The 21,692-nt window shown below is 37.2% G+C and overlaps 1 protein-coding gene across 1 annotated transcript in view; it reads left to right on the top strand.

The window, feature by feature from the left end:
• Nucleotides 1-21,692, top strand: part of GMDS (GDP-mannose 4,6-dehydratase) — a 409,498-nt gene that overhangs the window by 139,937 nt on the left and 247,869 nt on the right. Inside the window, exons 5-6 of the mRNA XM_005526455.3 lie at nucleotides 15,206-15,398; nucleotides 16,289-16,393. Coding sequence (XP_005526512.1) covers nucleotides 15,206-15,398; nucleotides 16,289-16,393 — 298 coding nt within the window. The remainder of the gene's footprint in view (nucleotides 1-15,205; nucleotides 15,399-16,288; nucleotides 16,394-21,692) is intronic.

The following is a 21,692-nucleotide window of genomic DNA, read 5'->3' on the forward strand; positions in this document are numbered from 1 at the left end:
AGTTCAGCTACAGTGAAAGACTTCATTCAAGGATTCGATGAATAGCAAAGGGAAATGTGAGAAAAATAATGTGATAGCTAAAAACTTTTTGTTATCCCCTTCTTTGCTCTCTTGAACTGTAAAATTTTCTATATTTTTAAGGTTAGGTGAGAATTCCCAATGCAGGTGGAATAATTTTCAGCTGAGGGAGGTTTTGAGGATGAATTTTAAAGAGACAAAGAATTAATTGGATCTAAAACTTACACTGTTAAGGATGTGCATTTCAGAGCAACTGTTGCATCACATCTGCTCCTTAAACAACTTCAGTTTTACGATTTCTAGGGAAGAAGAAAACAATAAATATTTGAAACAGACTTCTGACATGCAGCGTATTATTTGCTCTACTGCGTGCTGAAGTGTCTTTATATACAACTTTACGAGCATACTAATTTTCCAGATACTCACTTTCATACAAAGACATTAATTGGATGGAATTGAATGGAATTTTGAGGGAAGCTATAAATTCAAAAATGGTGGTGGTTGTTAGATGTCAATGGGAACTAAAGTCTTGGGGCAGTGTTGGGGATAGACTCCTAGGATCAGATTGCTGTGATTTTGGCGTGGTATCTAATTCTATCTCATACCTGTCTATGGTAAGTTCCTGTGATGATACACTGCACAGTATTTGCTCTTGTTGTGCAGAGAGCCAGTTGCATTTGTTCAGTAAAGGGAATCAAATATCTGTGCGTTCTCTCACCTCAGGTAGAAAATTCATTCTTTATTTCCTCTTTCTGCAGGATAAAAATGCCCTGTAAATATATTACTAGGCTGACACATTGCTACACTTTACAAGCATAGTAGCTGTTCATAAATTTGGCCAGCTTATAGCATAAAACAAATGCCTCCACATTTCGGTACAAAGATGTAAGTAGATACCAGTTAGTTTGAGCTGGATATATACTGGCCAAGTCTGTTTACCTGAATCTGAGAACTGTCTGTATGGCAGATATAGCTAAAAAATCTAAGATGGTTTGATTCTCACATCTTTTTCTCAATAAAACACTTCCTAGTTTTATCCCTTTAATTTTTTAGAAAGAGTTCTGACTTTTACAAGATAATACAGAGAGTATAGGACTTCACTGCTCTCTAATAATGTCTTCTAACACTAGAAATAGAAAAAGAAATTTGTAGGTGCATGCAGGTGGGATTATCAAGTCATGTTTCTGGTTTAGGGATAACACAATTTATTTGAATTTTCTGAGTAATAGTCTTTGCAGAATGAGGTTTAATCACATTTTGTTTGTTGTGTTTATTAATCCCATTACTGTATTAACTGCAAGCTACTAACAAGTTTGGTTTATGCATATATGTGGAATTTTTTTGTGTATTTGCTTTATTGGCTTTACCTGTTTTTTCTTTTTTCATACTGACATGGGATGTGGTATCTCTTTACTCATGCTGTTAACTAGCAAAAATCAAAAATTAAGGAATCTTAGCAGTTTGATTTTAAAGGGTTCACTAATGTAAACTATCAATCTTTCATTTTTTACACTCAGAACTCTTTCCCTTTCTTTTTCCTAGCACCCAATAGAGGAGCAAAGGAGACAGTTCTTGAGGATGTGGTTATCATGAGTTAATTGCAACCCTGAGGGATTTGAGACACTTGGGTGCATTTCATACCTTTTAGCTGTCCAAGGATGATATTTTCACACGAAGGCTCCACCCCACGGTATTTTACTTTTTATTGCATAAATCAGTCTGTGTGCCGAGGGATCATTTATCATTTCCCTAATATTCACCAGGGTACAAACTGTCCCAGTTCCATTCAACCTCCTTATTTCTCCCTCCTACTCCTGCTCAATAAAAAAAAAAAAAAAAAAGGTTGGCAAGATGCTAAAATTATATAATGGCAGTTCTGTATTTAATGCAGAAATCATACATTATCATAAAAAACTTTCACCCTTGAGTACTCTTTGTACTTCTGAGAACATGATCTATGGCTGACTAGTGCACTTAGCAACGATGACTTCATTTAAATCTTTCAGTTTCTGAGAAAGGGATTACTGCCTAAAACCTAACCAGTATGAAAAATACATACTTTCAGATGCAACTGCAGTTAATATCAGCTTAAATTTTTGTGTGGAGGGAGTACTCTTGCAGCATGAGAGGTGTTAAAATCTGTAGGAGTGGAAAGTGAAACTCTTGTTGAGGTTTTGCTTTCATGTTAAAGCTTTTTGTTTTTTTCCAATTATAGAATTTTTCATCACCATTCGCTATTTACATTTTTCAGCCTTCCCATTCCAGCTTCTTTGGTATACTAGTGATAGAGGCTCAAAAATTAACTAATGTTTCCAAACTCCCATATGACACTTTAGAAATTTCCTCTGTTTCTCTGGCAAAAGGCAGCACCAGTTTGTTTCTCCCAATGTTTTGTGGTTCCTTGACAGAACTTTTTGTGTCCCAGGTAGGGATGCTCAAAGCCGCAGAGCAGCTTGGGGTCAGCCCACTGGAAATTAGCTAAAACTCCTACTGCAGCCACGAGATGTAGCGTTCGTAGCTGATATCAGGGTTGCCTGCAATCAGGGATCTTAACTTGCGGTATTTTTTCATCCAGCTGTACTTCACAGCTATTCAGCATGTTTCCCTCATGGGTAATCACTGCCTATAATGACCTGTGCAGAAGGGCTCTCTCAAGTGGCCTCTAGAAGCTCTAAAGATTTCCCCTTTTGTATGTGCATTTTGTGTTGTGTTGGTTTGTAAATTAGTATCATGACATCTTCTTTGGCTTAATACTATGTGATAAAACTTACAGACTGGACTTGATTTTTTTTTTTCTCGCCTGATGGACAAGCTCTGGACACGCTATTTTTTTTTTTTTTTGTTTCAATTAAATACTTGTGAATACTGGCCTGCTTGGAAGGACATGGAAACTGAGTATGCTGTTTTATAGAGGCTTGCAGGCATGTAGAGAAAATGTGTTTGGAAGGGAAGACAGATTGAAAAAAATCCTGAGATAGATTTACATGACTCCTTCTACATTTATCTCTTCTTGAGATAAATGCACCCTGTTGGCATGTGCCTGTAATCTTGCCATTTCTTGACTGAGATATCCATGAGTCATTCAGAAAAGAAAAAGCATGATTGAAAAGTGCTAATTGAAATAAAATATTTGCATACAATAGAGATGTGGCATCTGCCTGAGCTATACGTTCTTTTAAAACTAAAATGCAATTGTTCACAATTTTACAGACTTCACCTTATTTGTCAAATTTGATGTTTCCACTGATTGTGTCCAATGACCTGTTCAGTACATTTTGGCAACTTGGTCTTGTCTTCCACAGTGGCTTTCTAACATGCCTCATCATGAGGCTGCCAAGTTCACTTTGAAAGCTGACAGAGCTTTTTATACATTAGTCAAGTCTTACTCAAAGCTGCTCTGAGAGGGCCTTTTCTGGCACCTCAAGTGCCACCCTACAATACAGATGAAGAGAAGCACTGTATTGTAGAAGTCAGTATGGTCTTTTGTCACTTCTTGCACTACTAGAGATGAAAGCTGCAGTGCTGTTTTAGGGCATAGTCAGGGGCAATGAAGAAGTAATGTGTTTTTTCTTAGGGGTGAGAGGGAAAACTCACAAACTTGTTGAGGTTTTGTGATTAGTTGACTACCACATTCCTTTTTCATTAATTGTTTACCTTAATTTTCAAGTGAAGAACAGCTGTTATTCCTAGTCCTTTTCTCTGTGTCAGAATATGAGAGGTAGGTGAAAACCAGGGCTGAGGCTAGGGTTGTGGGTTACAGTATACAAATCAGTTGCAATGTTCTGCTTTGATTTATGACCACCATGGCTCATGAGTGCCAAAGCTGTCTTTTAAAATTTATGCCTATACATTGTTTTCTAAGAGTTGTAGTGAAGAGGCTTTAGTGGTCCGTAATAAATGGAAGAATAAAATAGGGCAAAGGGAACACTAGCAGAAAAAAATAACAGACTGATTTATTCTCTGAGAGTATCATCCCGCTTGTTCAATAAAGTTTAACCAGAGGGTCTCATCCCTTTAAGCTCTCTGCCCCTTGGCCTTTTCCCCCTTTCCTCCACATACCTGTTGAGACATGTTTTTTTCAGATTTCATCCCACAGGTTTCTTCCTAGCCAGCCACCCACATCCTTTTAAGACAGATGAGTTGATTAAGTAGAACATTTTATGTGGGGGATCACCTTGGAGTTCAGAGTGCTCACTGTCACACAGAAAACAGCCGTGTTCTCCCTGAAAAGATGCAACTGGAGAAGATATAAGGCTCGTGGTTTCAAAAGTACTGTAACCACATTAAAACCTGAGCACTAAATGTGGGAATAATAGGGTATTCCACTACAGTACCTTCCTAGACAGGATGAGGAACTATCACAGTGCACTTTGAGGTATGTAATTACTACACTGAGTTTACTGAAAGCAGTTTCTACAGGTTTATTGCATCATTCACAACAAAGCTATCATCAGCTATTGTATTTGTGGATGCTATTAATATTTTTAAATTAATCATATGTAGTGCCTGTACATGCACTACAGGTAAGGGCGTTAGTGCTCCTCTGCTACGGTTCACCCACTTTAGCATTTCAAGGGGTGTGGGTGGGTTTTTTTGGTTTGTTGGTTGCAATTTTAATAAATTTGAAGGATTCAGTGGTTTTGTTTCAGGGCTAGTGTAAACCTCAGACTCTTTTATTTAGTTAGAGAATGTTTTTAAGTATCTTTAAGTAGCTGCTCCCAAGAACAAGTAAAAGGAAAAGAATGCTGCTGGGTCTTGGAATTGTTGTCCTTTCTTTGAGTTAGATTTCAGAGTGAAATTTCACAGAAGATGACCTTACGCATTGGAAGAAAAGGCAATTATTTGCCCTGTTCAAAAAAGAAAACTGAAAAAAAACAAACCTTGCTGACTTATTTTTTGGCATGCTGTTGCATGTTTATTCATTTTCCCAGTCATTCCTGATGAAGTGCTTGAGCAGGAACAGGGAAAGTGGCAGCTGTGGGAGCATGACTTTTGTCGGTACATACCTATCCATCCAAATTTGCACCATGCAATTAGCCATCCCTATTTAATTCTTAGTGCATATGCAGTAAAATTGAAAAAGAAAAGGCTAGGGTATTAATTGCATAGAAGTCTGAGGTATGCTGAAAGAATTCTAGCTAAAGAAAAATTGGGTTGTTTTTAACTGATTTATGGCAAACCAGAGAGTAGAACTAGGTCTGTAGAGATGTAACACTAAGAAACATTGGAAGTGATGGCAAATAATAGGAGAATATGGACTTGTTGAGGAAAGTGAGTGGACAAGAAATAGGACTGAAGTGATAACGTTTATTTAGAAAATGTGTTTCTGTGGTACTTTTACTATTTTGAGAGTAAACTGCATGCACAAATGGGGCAGACCTCATTTGCCTTCTGAGATGGAGTACTTAGGCCTCTTTTGGCACACAGATGCAGGTGTTGGGACTCCCCTCTCTGGGTACTTTGAGGCAGGGTTTGTTCCCTAGATGGAATCACAGCATTGTTAAGGCTGGAAAAGACATCTAAGATTGAGTCAAAGTGCTAACACTGCCATCTTCACTGCTAAAATGTGTCCCCAGACACCACATCTACACATTCTTTAAATGTGTGATTGCACTGTTTCCCTGTTGTGCCCAAGACAAGAAGTCATCACTTTTTTCCGTGTGTATGTGTGAATATGTGTGTGTATGCACCTGCTTATTCATTTCCTCAAAAACTCATGTTCTCATTTCTCTGAGGTTCTGTTCTGAAAGCTCCTCCTCAAATGAAGCACCCCAAGCTGCCATGTGTGAGAGCTGAGGTGCCTCTCTGCCCTTAGGCTGTGATGATGATGATTTTTGAGTAGCTGACAATAAAAGAGAGCTAAGGTGCTTTATCTTGCATGGTATAAGAGTGCTTCCAGACAGCATTACCTCAGCTCCACAGTGAAATGGTAACTTGTTTTCTTGCAGTGACTTGGCTGTGTCTTGGCACCTGTCAGGGCTCACATTCATGAGCAGTCTATCTGATTTGGTTTATGGTCTCATTAATGAGTAATACATGCAGACTGATGTGATTAATTTTTTTTTTTGTTGGTGCATCCCTGTGAAGCAGGGAAGCTCCTTCAACCCTTAGTTAACTGTTAGGAAGCAGGTAGCAATTCTTGTTGTTCAGAGGAGGAGAAGATCCCTTTAATTTTACTAAATTAAAAATCAAATTTCCATAGAGTAAGAGGTAAAAGCCTTAGTTAATCAATATAGAAAGTGTTTTTTTTGTAATAAAGTATATGTCATATCTCTACAGATGCTTCATTCAAAGTGTACACAGCTTGGTCAGAATCAATTAAAAGACTTTAACAGCAGTCAGTGGTTTTTTCCCATCTTTTTATCATGAGCTGTGCTGCATCAGTTACTAGTTGGATATAGCACAGAAAGCCATCCCAAAATAATGAATTTTTTTTATGAATAATGAAATAATGACGGGGCAAACAATTGATAATGTAGATAATGGGTGGATGTTGGGGGAAAATTAACAAAAAATATTTTTTCTTTAAAAGCAAGTTTATGAATTTATAGCAAGTTTTCTCAAGTTTTTCAAAATCAGTTTAAGTGATTCTACAAAGGATCTGCATAACTTCAGTACATTTTTTCCAGATTAAATGCCCTTAAGGAGAAAAGACCCTGATCCATAATAAAATATGTCAACTTCATTCATGAAGTATTATTTTATTTTGTCATGAAGGGAGAAGTATTTTTGATACTTAAGAGGTATCTGAAAAGCTGAATTTTTAACTGCTTTTAAGCTTTCTTTAACAGTGCCATTTGAAATAAAGAATTGCAGTCTGGAAAGTAATCTTCAGTGATAATAAATGCTGAAAACACAAGTTTTCTCTGGTTGAAAAGGCAGAGCTTCTGACAGGCCCCATAAACCTAGGGCCGTTTTACCTTATGCATTAGTAGGAGATACAAGAGAGTCAGGCAAGGTCATCATTTGCAAAGTTTTGGGTTAATTTTAGCTCCTAGACAACACAGAAGTTCTGTCAATATTTGAGAGAGTTCACTCTGTTAAGCTGTATTTTGCAGTCTTGTTGGCCAGGAAGGCAAACTGAGGAGAGTCTGTTGTTAACAGAGCTTTGCCATACTAGATTATTGCTTTATTCAGTGTCTATCTAGCCACCCATTGAAAGTCTGCCAAATCATAAAGCAGATAGATGGTGAAGATCTGGTTGCTCTTTTTAGGGTTTGTGGGGTTTTTTCTTTTTTTTTTTTTTTTCTTGTGATGATGGTTTTATCACTACTGTGAAAAGCATCTTTCAATGTATTTTGGAATCATCAGGGAAGCAAGGATGAAAGTTTTCTTAAAAGCTTCAGAAGTAAATATATATATATATATATATATATATATAGTATAGTTCTCATGTTAGAATTTTAAATGTTTCAATGCATGTTTCAAATTAATGTCTTTATATGTGAAAGTGAGTAAGAATGGTGCTAGTTCTTTGGAAGTGACTGCATACCCTGCATGGATGTTATTCATAGCTCTCTATTCCCCTGGTACACATAAAGCAAAATGAATTGGCTATCTTTTTACATCTCCCTTTGAATGTTCTCTAGTGACTCTGCAAGTTGCCCCTTTTTGTCTTTCTATTAAATAGCATTTAAAGCTTCTGGCACAGCTGGACTTCAGTATGTAAGAAAGCTTTTAGGGTATTACAATGTCATTAGCTATTGAAGCTACAATACTTGAAACATCAAAACCCATCCTGACTTCTCTGCATATGGCATGTGCGTAAAAGTTTGGGTACATATGTATATTGTTGAAGATATCCCTGAACAAAATCATGCTGACAATGAATAAAGAGTCAATGCTGCTTTTTTTAAAGCTTCTTTTCTAATCTCTGTAATTTGAAACTGAAGACTTAGAACAGTGGGTCAGAGATTGTTCTGCAAGATAAATCCCTTGCATCACATAACCCTGACAACTCCCCAGTTCCATCAAATTAATAACAAATGGATGAGAAGATAAGAAAAACTAATGGGGAGGTTACATTTTTGTGACAAAGGTTTATGAATCTCATGTACTGTGATATCCCTCCTCCTTTTCCTCCTCCGCTTTGGTATTTTTTTACTATCAGATCTGAGCATTCCTCTATCTGAAGCTCTTCTGTGGAGGAGATTTGATGAATAGCAAGCTGAACTGTATGTCTCCAGAAAGCTGCTGTGAATAATTCTCTACTTTTCTAGTAGAAATCACTGATTTTTTACAAGACCAGGCCTCATTCTTGCACACTGTACATCCACTTTCTGCTCCTTGGATGCTGCTACATGTTTGAAGATTGAAACACACACTGCTGTAATCCCATCTCCCTCTCTTTGTAAACTGTGCAATGATGGAGTTTGTAATTACTGAATGTCATCTAGACTGGCTCTTTTCACAAAGCAGGACCAGCTTACAGCAGGTGACTCAGGGGGATGTCTGAGTTTTGAGTATCTCCAAGGGTGGGGATGCTATGGATGAAGATGCCAAAGTCTCTCTGCACAGCCTGTTTCAGTGTGAGACCACCCGTGTTGTGAACTCTTTTTTTCCTAATATCTAACTGTAATTTCACATGTTCCAATTTGTATCTATTGCTTCTTGACCTGTCTTTGGGCAACTCCCGTTTAATCCAGTCTGCTAAATTCCCTTGATTCACTACAGTAGATTGATAATGAGCAGAACAATTTGCAAATTACTTCTATTGGAGATCTGGTCCAAACACACCTTTGAATCCAATGGTCAAGACAACTGTACAAGATGTAGGAGACTGTTTTATTAAAATGGAGAATGGGTATTCCAGTTGAAGGATTGTGGCATCAACATTTTGAAAAGAATAGGGAGCTGGTATTTCTTCTACAGCTCTTAGCTGGTCACATATAAACCAGCAGGCTGCTTTGGAGGCAAAGGTGAACATGATGACCTTGAGAGTTCAGTTTACAACTGCACCTGCAGTTTGCCAGGGAGGAATCACTTGCTAAAGAAACTGAATAATAAATCCAGCTATCAACCCCTACTTATAGGGGGCCAGATAAATATGAAACTTTACCTACTTTTGGAGTATTTCTCCATGCTTATTCTCTGGTTTGGGTTGATTTTTTTTTTTCTCTTTTCCACCCAACAAAAAAGCAAGTAGCAGTTTTTTTCTCCTAAGAGGGAAAAATTAATAAAGCCAAGTTATTTCTCTTTAAAGATTATTTCAGTAGGTTTGCATCAAGAACTTGAAATTAATCTGGAGGAGAGTTGTAAGGAAGACTTACCCAAGACAAGCCATGAGAAATTACTGTATGAACATACACTGTGGAATATGTTAGGGAGTCACTTGATCCTGATCATTGAGTGCTTCAGCTGAACAAAGGAAGTTTTTCTAGAACTTGAAGACCATCAAGGATCATTTCAAATCCTCAAACAGTAAGAAGGTTATTTTTGTGCTTTGGTTTGTGCCTCCACAGTTAAAGGTGAAGGTGAAATGCTGGCTCACTGATGCCAAAGCCAAACTTTTTACCAAGAAATCTCTCCAGTCACACAGCCTGCAGCACACAGTGGGACAGAGCCACAGTGAAACTCCACCATAGGACCAAAATGTAAACACTGGTAGAGAAGCAGAATAAGCACTGGTTTTATCGACTGCACTGCTTATTCCTTTGCATCACAAATAACTTGAAAATCCACGTTACACAAGCTGTCTTACTGCAGCAATATTGTGAATGTTTTAGGGTAACATAAATTTTAGGAAACAGTGTTGACTTCTGCTTCCACTTACAGAATCTTTTCCTTGCTTATTCTCCACTTGTAATCATATTGTCCAAATACTCTAATTTTATGCAGATCACTTTATTTTTTTCTGTCTTGATAATGAGAGAACAGGGAAATAAATAGGAAAGAAAATCTACAAAAGGCATGTTCATTTAATCTGGAATTTCAGTTACTTGTTTTTTAGTCTGTTTCTGTTTAGCTAAGAAATTGAATAGGGCTTTAAGATATCAAGAGTATTGCTTAGTAATAAGCAGTTCAGGACTATTGAATTGGACTATCTTTTTCTGTATAGCAAAATCTGTAATTATTCTGTTTCTATTGGGTGAGAGGACAAGCATTCATTCAGTTAAGAGGTTGAGGGGGGAAGAGGAATTCTCACATTCTCTTAGAAGCTTACCTGTCATTTTCTTTCCCATCCTCTTAACACAGCTCATGTCCCCCGGATTCTTTATATTTCCTAAAATCCTTAAGATTTTTTTTCAGTATGTAAGGACTTTACTTGGCCCAGTCTGTATTAGATTTAGCAACTGGACTCTTATGCTTTACATGCCTGTTCCTAGGATTGAGCAGCTTGTTTACTGAGATGATGTAAGTGATCCCAGTGGTTTTTATTGGCAGTGGAAGACACACTGAATATTCAAAGCAAACAGAATTGTTTTTAAAGAATTCAAAAAAGTAACCACTGTGAAACTTGTGAGACTTGAAACATTTCTGAGCGGTTTTTCTGCTTTGTGATTTGCTTTTCTGGTGTAAACCTTTTTTAATGACCTGATACATATATCTTCTTTGATAAACCTAAAGAATCTACCATATTTTTTTTCAAAAGAGCAAAATTGATTTTATAGTTATGTTAGTCACCTCTCCTTTTACAGTTAAAGAATAATAATTTAAATTTACATTATCCTGTTTCCTCCTGGGGCTTCACATAGGCTTCCCTCTAATAACGCCAGCCTTCCAGAAATCCCATCATCTGAAACTGAGAAGACTATAAAGAAGGGATTAAATTTCAAATCATTATTTATATTCCTTACATAGAACATTGAAGCATGTTCTGATAGCATATGCTTTTTTTTTTTGATTGAAAACTAATAATTAATATCATCACAATTTGTTTGTGGGATTCTTCTGAATGACAAAGCGGAGATGAAGAGTCCCACAAAGCCAAAATTATGTGTGCACTAAATTGATAGCTTTCAGAGTATCACCATTGCTCACTACAACACATTGGTCAAAAGCAAATATTATGGAGTCCACAGTCTTGTATAGAGTTTTTATAGATGTGATAGGAATGTGGTCTTGTGGAGGGTAAGACCCATATGTTTTCATTTAGATAATTTCTGGTAAGCTTTTAAATCTTGTTGAAGACCTTGCTAAGCTTGGTTTTGAATGATCAGCATTTAAAACATTTAAGGCATTGCTCTATTAAAATAGTATCTGTTGTAGAGATTGAATTTGGCAATTATAAAGAGAAATAAATGTGAGGGGGGAACGCAAGAGTTCAAAAAGGTAGAAATCAGTTTGTAAAACTCATTCTGATTGTAGCCACATGAAAAAAGAGAGATAATGTGGTAGTGTATTCACATTGCGTCCTGTGCTTGCAGAAGTGTCATAACTAATGAAGCTATGCTTTTTTTTTCATGAAAAATTTATCATCCTATGGTAAGCCTTGCTGTGGAAATTTTTTCTTGACTAAGAATGCATTTGAGATGTACTATGTTAGAGATGAATCCAGCAAAGAAGATACTCAGTATGTAAAATTTCCATGTACATAAGGAGTCCGTTTGCTTTTTAGTATTCTTTGAGGAAATTTTGTGAGTGGGCGTTCAGAACCTGATAACCTGGAACTTGAACTTCTGTCAAGTGTCTTCTTATTTTTCTTTGTCCTCTTGTAATGACACACTTATCACTACCCACTAAATGGAATAAATAGATATATCTGAAAATACACTTCTATAGTCTTTCCAGAGATCAATAATGACAACTACAAAAGCATGGTATCCCCACTGTAATGGGAAGAATGGGAAGTGAGTGCCAAGGTCACTCAGCCTCGTATGTTCCAAAAAGACAATTTCTGTTTTGTTGTTATGTCATGATTTCCCTTGGCACAAAATCTGTCCAAAGAGGCCAAAGTATTGGATCCATTACTTCAATACTCTTTGAGAAAACTTTGATTTTAAGTTTCTGCCAGGTAAAGAAGTTTCTTTTCCTTAGTCTAGTCCTTACACGAATTCCATGCTTCCTTCAAAACAAGTTGTAGTTACAGGTCTTGCTTTGTGCAGTTGAGAGTAAGAGATAGTTTTGGATGTTTGGGGAAAGAATGGAGCAGCTGTCTTATGTGGCTCACTTAAAAATGAGTATGTGTGAATAGTTTCTCTAAAACATGATCAAGAGCATCTCTGCTATGTTTCCTGCTCTGACTCACTGCTGTCTTAATTGGTGTAGAGGAAGACAATCTTCCTAATTCAGGTATTTAAGAAAGTTGTCATAAATTAGGCAGTTTGAAAACTCTCATCTGTAAGTATTAGCGTAGCTCTTTTTTCCCCACTGGATAATTGTTTAATCTTTCATAAAGTATGACTTGGTTTTAGCCTTTATGCAACTGCCATTACAATAATATCCACAGTTTTTACTCTTTCAGGTAGTCCCACTGAGCTCAGTGAAATTATTTGTAAGAATAACATCTATTGAACTTGGTTCTGTATTTGGTTTCTATAACTCAGTCCTTTTTTGTGTGTTATGCATGGATTTTTTTTTTTCCTCTTGAACATCCCTCTTAATGAAACCACTGCTTTTTTATTTTTTTTTCTTTTTTTATTATTTTTTTTTTAGCTTCGGTCTTTCTGCTAGTCTTGCACTAGGAAAGGGGAATTACGTTGTAAGGAATAAGTTATCACCTTTTCCTGCTCTTTCCTGATTTATTTATAACTACTCAATTAATCTAGTATTTCATAAAACCTTTTTCATCTTAAATCTTTCATAAAACCAAATTTTTAACTTTGAATTAGAATCAAATTAAAATTTGGGTTCCTTTTAATCTGTATTTGCAATGTTACTGCCCCTAGCTTTCACAGAGTCTCTTAACAGTCCAGAATATTTGGTGTTGGATCTTTTAATGGATAAAACCATTTTTCAAATTTTGCTGAATGACATTTTTTTCTAACCTGCACTCCAAAATGAAATGTATTTAGTGGTCTGAGTCCTGACCCTGGTGAACAGCAGTCTGCATTACAAAACAGACACAGAACTGATGGTTTCTGCTTGGGGACACTCAGACCCAGTCAGCGTGGGGGCACAATTACCTCACACCCCAGGGAGCGTTTTCTGAAGGTGAAGACTGAGGTCATTCATCAGGCAATAGGGAAAACCATCTCTTGTGAAACTGGTCTCCATACCAGCCAGAGAGAACATTTCCCAGTGCTGTGGCCTCATGGTTCTCTCTGGTTAAGAGGTTTCATAATCTGGGATCTCCTAGGCTGCCTCAGTTACATGTGCCATTTACTTTGTAGTAGAATATGGAAGCAGTGATTTGCATTTCAGGGTGATGATTTTAGCAGGTAATTTTTGGAAACAGTACCTTTATATAGGTAAATTCCTGATTCTGCTACAGTTATTATGTGTTTTGCCTTTTATTGGAGAGCTGGAGCAATTAATACACCAATTTATGTTCATTAGTACATTACTGACTGTAACATCTACTCATTAAGATGCTTTCCTAAGAGTTCTGTTGACACTGAAGTTGAGGGACTTTAAGTGGCTGTCATCTTTGTGCCAAATGGATTAAAACAAAAAATGCACAGCCCTTCTTGGTAGATCAGTGCTCAGTTTCAGTTGGGTCATACTAGGTTAATAGGACAAAATATCAGGTTTCTTTTTATGGCTTTTTTTCTCTTTTGATTTAAAAAAAGAAAAAGTAAGGTTTGGTTTTGTTCATATCTTTAGCTACGTCTCAAAACTGTGTGTGAACCTTTTTATTTTGGAGCACAGTAACACAATTTAGATAACCTCATGCCTGTATTAAATTAACCATAAGTGAAAATTCAAATTAATCAAATTATTTTTTTTCCATCTGCTGTGTAAATAAGCCTTAAACCTCCAGTGGTTACTTAATAGGGGAAGTGGCTTAACAGGAGGAATGAATACAGGGCTATCAGTCTGAATCAGCCAGAGGGGACATAGGTAGAATAATTCTTTGGGTCAGGGCCATGAAGGAGACTGCTCTAAAAGCCCATTCCCCTTTACTTTTTATAACATTGGAAGTAGAAACAGGGAAGTTTTTTTCAAAAGCTGGCATAAGCAAAATCCCTGGGTTGGAGAGAGGATGTAGAAGGAAGGAGGAACATGCTTCTGGGATGGGCAGTGGTGGGAAAAAAAATTCTTGACAGTCCAGGAACTTTGTTGGAACCTCCAAAAAACCAGCCTGTACTGGCACCAAAAAAGTGAGCTCCCTTCTGAGCATGTTTTCTCCTGTCTGCAGATTGGGATGGTCACAACACACCGCTTACCTTCAGCTTACTTTTTCCAGGTTGTTTTTTTGGGTTTTTTGTTGGGTTTTTTTTTTGTTTGGTGTGGTTTTTTTTTTGTTCTGTGACTTCAAAGAAAAGAGTGAATGTATTTTTGAAACACTCTGAAAGCTTTGACTTGAGCACTGGTGGTGGCACAGGCCACAAAGACAAGCTCATCATGAAGATAATTGCAAATATTGGAGCAAGGAGAGAAAAAGGAATCTTGGCCCACCAGTGGGCTTGAGTTTATTGTCATACTTCGAGGAATATGTCAGCTGGAGATGTCAGGGGTTTTTTTGCATATCTCCACCCTTTGCCATCACATTTCATGATCTCTCTAAGCTCTGTACAAAAGCCACAGCTCTGGTACACCTTGGTCAGGCGGTGTTGGGAATCTCATTTGATAGCAGGTATTTCTACTCTTCTCTGAACTTTGATGTCTGTTTAAATTGCAAAACCTTGGACCTTGTTTAAAGTTTTTGGGGGAAGGGCAAGGTTTATACATGTTGGTGCTGTCATGCTCTCTGTCCTATTACTTTTTAAAAATATATTTTGGGCAATTATAACCAAATTCAAGTGTGTCAAAGATATTAAGCCCAAGTGAGTGCTGTGGAAATTGGCAGCCGTGGAGATGAGAGAGTGCCTGATAATGTTCCCACCATGGGGAGGCTTACCCCTTACTTCACGTGGGAAAATAATCCCAGGGAATACCAGTCATTTGGTTTGGCTATTTATGGAGCTACTTATTTATTCTTAGAAATCCTTTGAGGGTACTTTTGTAAACTGAGGATCTACTTTGTACAAAAGTGTCTAGATGGTCTGTGGCAAGTGATGTATTGCTTTGGTTGGCTGTACATGATTTTGGTGTGTTCTGCTGCCCTAGTAAAATTGATGGGTTTTTCTTTCTTTCTCTCCCCAAGATTTCTTTTGACCTAGCAGAGTATACTGCTGACGTTGACGGGGTTGGCACTTTACGGCTCCTAGATGCTATTAAGACCTGTGGCCTTATCAACTCTGTGAAGTTTTACCAAGCCTCCACCAGTGAACTTTTTGGAAAAGTGCAAGAAATCCCGCAAAAAGAGACCACCCCTTTTTACCCAAGATCGCCTTACGGTGAGGAGCACCAATGGTGTGTGTGTGTAGTGTCTGTCTGTCTGTTCTCCCTGCTCATGTCTCAGGGCTGAAGTCATCTGGGTGTGAGATTAGAATGATGATAGAGCTGAAATGACTAGACATGTCAAGAGGCATACCTTTATGAATTACTATATAAAAAGTATTTGCTGCCATTGCCTGGGGGTTGGAAATTAGCATCTCACTTCACAAGACCTTGTTCATTCAGCTCAGAGGTGAACAGCTCTTGAAGAAAGGGGGGTAGGGTGACTCTTCCTTCACAAAGGGCTGTGAGGTGCCGCAGAAGTGATAAGGTTTCATATTTTTTCTTGCCTAAATGAAAGACTCCCAAGAGCTCACTTCTTCCTTCGTGAACTCATATGAAATTTGAAACACTTATTAAAGCAATGGGCATGAAGGATTTTGGTGATAAAGTTTCAAATCAATTTGAGTGTTAAGGCACCAGATTTTCACTTTTATTCCTCCAAAGTAATTTTGGTTTTGTTTTGGTTTTGGGGGTTTTTTTAATTAAGAGAGGTCACTACAGTGGCATATTTCACACGCTCTGACAGTGTCAATAATATTGTAAAAGAAAAAATGCTGTGCTTGAGTGTGTATAAGAAAACAAGTAAGAAAGTGCCCTGATGTTTCCTGGCCAGTTCAGAGGCTGCTCAGAATATGAGTATTTTCCCATTCAGCTGCTGTTTATTGGGCTGATTTTTTTTCTTTCTTAATATATACAATTTAGCACATATAGGGAGCTAATCAAAGGCTAAAGCACTCTGCTGTTGAAATGTGGACTTCACCCTGCATGTGACAGAGACCTGTGTGTGTGTCTGAGCTCTGTATGAGCCAAGCATTTATACAATAACGCTTCAAAATTGTTTTTACAGGGGCAGCAAAACTGTATGCCTACTGGATTGTGGTGAACTTCAGAGAAGCCTACAATCTCTTTGCTGTGAACGGCATCCTCTTCAATCATGAGAGCCCCAGAAGAGGTTAGAAAACCCATGTAAAACTGTTTCCAGCTTTGCGTATATCTGATTGGAAAAATGGAAGGATGCATCCACAGGTTTCATTTAAACTTGCCAGAATTCTGTAGGGAAGGTGTCGTGACATGCAGCCTACTCATGGCATTTGATGCAGCCCTCCTGGCATTCTCAGAACCTCAGAGCTCAAGAACAGCAGCTTTCCCTTTTGAGCATCATAATCAATTTTGTAGCTCACAAACACCAAAGCGAAGTTTGTGTATCTAATTTTGAGTCCCTCTTGATAATAAGTAAAGGCAAAAATGTTAATATGACACAGTAAAAAAAGCAGATTTTCTAAACATCTATTTGGGCAACTACATAATAGATGCAATTTCAGGTGTGACACACTTGAGATTTTAATTTGTGTATAAATGTTAAATTGAGAGGCAGAAATAATAGATGTTCCAAGTTCATAAGACTAATTAGTACAGCCTGGTATATTTTGAAAAACCTTTGAATTATGGCCCATTTGAATTATACCATTTTACAAGGTAGCTTTTAACACATGGCTTTAAAATGCCTTTCAGTTTAATCCTTAATAGCAATGCAGCTTAAATTCCACTTAATCATCCCTTTTCCACTTGCTGTACTTTATGAACAATTAATGCTGGTATTTAGTTTGAGTAAGACTCCATGGTTGATTAGAAGTCTCTTTTACAATGACAGTTTTTCCTCTGCCCTTTAAGTACTGTGACTGTAGAAAACACTCTAAAATTAAACTTTAAATTAACACAGAAAACTGGATTCTCAGTGCAGAAGCCTTTTATTGTGGTCTGTTTCTAAATGAAAAATTAATTCAAGTTTTACAGGAATGCAATTATATAAATTATAGCCTGGCACAAAATATAAGAATTTTAATCATACTTAAATGATACTTATATAAAACAGACCATAATTTCAACTTTGCTTAAAAGGGAAAAAAAAAAGGAAAAAAAAAAAAGAGAAAAAATGAGTCCATATGAATAGGATTTAAATATTAATTTCAGTCTTTGGGAGTCACAGCTGTGAAACCTCATCATACAGTTAGGCAGAATTTACAGTAATTGGTGGTAGAAGTTGGTACGTCACTTCATTGGAGCAAATGAAGCACAAATTCAGAATTAAAGGAGAATCATATTCACTAGATTATTTCGTTTAGAAGCCCTAATGCTTTGCTTTGTATTAAAGAGTTTACTGAGGTGTGTTCACAGAGTGCTGTAAACTAATGTTCAAGTTGCTCTGAGTTATCACTATGCAATCAAAACATTCTGACCATTGTAAGAAGTGTGGGAATATGCAAAAAAAAAAAAAATCAGCTTGGCATGATTTCTAATAACTCTAAGGAGCTACAAGATGAGATGGAAATTTTATAAACACATGTAATGTTCCTGATGCTATTCTATAGACTTGTGCCATTTTGAAGAAGGAAAACTTCATTACTCGTTGCTATTTTGATCACTAATGTTTGTTCCTGCTTTAACACTACTGCAATAGGGTTTTCAATCTGAGGCCTCTTTTAAACACATTAAATGCCCCCAAAGTCTGCACTTTGAAGTCTCAGGCTGTACTTTTCACTGTGTGTGTGTGCTGGGTGGAGTTTTAGGCTCCTTATGTCATGAACAGGAATCTTGTCCTAGAAATGGTTTCAGTTGTCTCTTTTTGCCTTAGCAGGGGTACTTGCCATGAAAGCAACTCTAACCACAGACCAGTGTTATTTGCATAGTGTTTTTGTGGGAGAAGGCTTGGAAAACTATACAGATAAGAAAATGAAATAACAGTAGTCTTGAGATTGCTTCTTAATAGCCATTCATCACTTTCCCAATATTTTTGAAGATTGCAAAGACACTTTAGGAGGAAAAGATGATTTAAGTGGAATTCCTAACTCCTATGCAAAGCTGGTAATATCCATGGGAGTTTTAAAATGCTTTATGGTTTAGCCTTATTTTATACTGATTTCAAAGACTGGGAATACCTAAATAAATCAATACATATTTTCTTCCAATACTATATACCGGTATTTCAGTTGGGTTAGGGTTATAATGAATTCATCAAATACAATATGCCATTGATGGTGATATTATTTGCATCTTGTCCACACAAAACCTTATGCCCAGGAATCAGAGAAGAGCTGAAGGTTGCAGCAACAGTGCCATTTGCTGAGATGCAGAACTGATCATTCCTAGCGGACAGTGCATATCTGAATTTTAAATCATCCTTTTGAAAATTTCTGTGAAGTTTCTTACACAAAATGTATTTATGGGAAAAAACTGTGGAGACAAACTAGTATTCCTTGTATCCAGGGATCCATGAAATATGCTACACTGGAAGGCAATGGTAAAGATGAACAGAATGCATTTTTCATACCTTGGAGCCTGCATTGTGGGCAGTAATGAAATATAGAAATATTTGTATTTGAAGTATGGGTATCATGTTGAAAGATGGTGAATTGCAGTTGTCTGCCAAGTTGGTCACTGATGTTGAATTGAACAAACAATTGTAAAGAGTTTTCCTTCATGATCTGTATTGTAATGATGTGTTTGGGGTTGCTCAAAAAATCTCTCACAAAGGTATTAGCAAAAATGGTTTAATATGAATTTATAAAAATGTGACTTAATAAAGTTTGATAGCAAGGTTCACTCTATTACTTACTACATGGATGAAACATACAAAGGAATACTGAGTTAGAATCAATTTGGAATGATTTGCACAGAGACTAGAAGCGCTAAACTGTAAGGGAGACTCACTGAGTCATGAAGTTGCTAAACTCCTGATGCAGCTTAGATGCAGCTTGTTCCAGTTTTAGTCTCAGACCTTTATGATGATTTATGTCTAAAAATATTAATTCTTTCTTTCATTCATTAGTATTAATTTAGCATGCTATCAGCAACTTACTAAGCATCTGTTGTGAATAAGGGGTCTCTCCACTGGGATACCTCAGTCTCAGGTAAGGAATATCAAGCCTTGAGATGAGTCCCAGATCAAGGGGAAAGGTACTGAAAAGCAGTCCACTTGCAATTTAAATAGAACTGAAACTGCATTTATCCAAAGTTTTTAGTAGAAAAGTCTTTCTGTCTCAAGTGACAGCTTTGAGAGGTGTCCTAACTTAAGGTGGGGATCACTGCCACACAGGCATGCTGCCTTGCAGAGAGAGCTCAAAGGCTCATTTAGGTTGTCATATAAAAGTGGTTGGCTTGTAGATGAATTAGAAATAATGGAAAAGGTATGCATGAGACCCTTTGGACCCTCAACTGCCTTTGTTTTTCACTAATTGAGTCTTGGAAAAACCACCCATTATTCACGTGTTCCAAGCATCAATGCACCCTTGCTAAGTCTGTCCCTTTTGAGGATTTTCTGGAGGAGTTCTTGGCCCAGCTACAGCTCAGGTGTCTACATCCTTTGGGGCCTGTACCAAAATATTGCTAGTTTGGATAAGGGGGCCAAGTGCATCTGCCACAATCCCTCTTTATATCATTCTTATATTGTAGTGCTGGGGCAGCAGTGCACAAACCTAGTGAAAATGAGAGCTGTCTAATCTCAAGAGATGCTTCCCTATAAAAGGAATTCAGGAATCTACACCTTTTCCTTCAGAATGCCAATTCTTTTTCTGAGCCTTTCCAGCTTAAACTCAGAAAGGAGCACCAGTAGTTAATCTCATGTATAATAATAGGGAAGTCTGCACAGAGTTCATAAGGGTAAAGAGTGCTTAATTCTAATATGAAAGGTTTCATATTTCTCAAAATTACAAAGGCTTGAGAGAAGTGCTGGATTTGGGAACATTTGGTTTTCTACTTTTATCTTGATCTCTAAGAGAAAGACAGTAACAGGAGTACTTCTAAGATGTGACGCCATAGTATAAAGCTGAGCACTTAAGTTCGCTGTGTGGGCTTCCTTTTAAGTATGATGTTTCATGTTCTGACAATCAGAGTGACTTTACGAGAACACCAGTGATAAATTCTAGGTTGGCTGAGCCCACTGCCTGAGCCTTATATCTTAATTTGGAAATAGCACAGCATTATTAAATTCCACACGTACTTGGGTCTATACTCAAGAGATACATGTGTATGTAACAGCAGAAAATATTATCTAAAATTTCATATGAAGTAAAATTAGTGACTGTGTTAGACTAATCTTAATAAAATATACATCTACTTTGAGCCTTTCTGTAGTACTTTTCTTTCTATTATTTTCTTTTTATTATACATACTGCCTCTTATTTGATTTTCCTTTCATTTCACTTAGTCACTTTTACAGTTTTGTAAGATGAAATAGTCACTTTTTGACCAGTACATACTTTTTAGCTCACATAAATCAACACAGCTGCACTGAAGTGAGTAGGGTCGTGTTGATTTATGCCAGCTGAGGGTCTGGCATAGTACTTCCAGTAATAGTCTGGTAATGTAAGATAAGCATGACTTGCTTCCTTTGGGGAAAAGATCTTTATTAGCAGTATACTTTGCTAAACCTAATTTCTCCAGTTACTTTTGTCCATTTTATCCAGGTATAGCTCAAGAGTTTCCTGATTTATGGTCATGCCAAGGTGAATGGGATCTTCCATTTCTGAAGCTTATTTATTGTCTAAGTTTGACATGAGCTGAAAAGCAATGTGCTCTATAGCAGCCACAGGCAGTCTCTGTATTCAAAAATGAGCAAACAAAAAACTTTTCCAGAACAGTGTTTGGTTTTTTCCCCTCCCCCTCAAAACAATATTATGGGATACCGAATGGGGGAGGTGGTGGCTATCAAGTTGATGGTGGTAGTTGAACATGTCTCCCAGTATTACCAGTGTGGAATTGTTTTCCCTATAGCAATATTGGAAAAGATATTTCTGTTCAGTGAGATAATAGTTTTGACAGTGTAAGAGTGAGACAATTAGCAAGTCTAGTTTTCAGGAAAGCTGGAGCTTGATCCAAACCTTTTTTACTTCACTGGAAAGATTCTTGTTCTTTTGTTGGGCTCTGGATCTCACTTATACCTCCTTTTCTGAGTGGGAAAGCAAACTGCTTGTTGACAGTGTGATTTGTTTCATCCCAGACAAGCTCTTACTGTTGTCTGTCTTCAGTTCTGTGTAAGAAGTTGTCTCAGGTTTACAAGATGTGCCTTCGGATGTCTGCAATAACTTTCTGATCTGGTTAACCACTTCATTGCTTGCCTCATCTGATCTTAATCTGCCAAGATGTACAAACATGTACAGCATGTTTCCTGACACAATGCAGCAAAAGTTTTGTTTGGTTTTTGTTGGGTTTTTTCCCCCCTAAGTAATACTTTGCCTCCACACATGACATCATTG

Source organism: Pseudopodoces humilis, chromosome 1 (genome assembly GCF_049639895.1).
Source record: "Pseudopodoces humilis isolate 2021_Gansu_Grassland_sample_001 chromosome 1, ASM4963989v1, whole genome shotgun sequence".
Taxonomy (NCBI): domain Eukaryota; kingdom Metazoa; phylum Chordata; class Aves; order Passeriformes; family Paridae; genus Pseudopodoces; species Pseudopodoces humilis.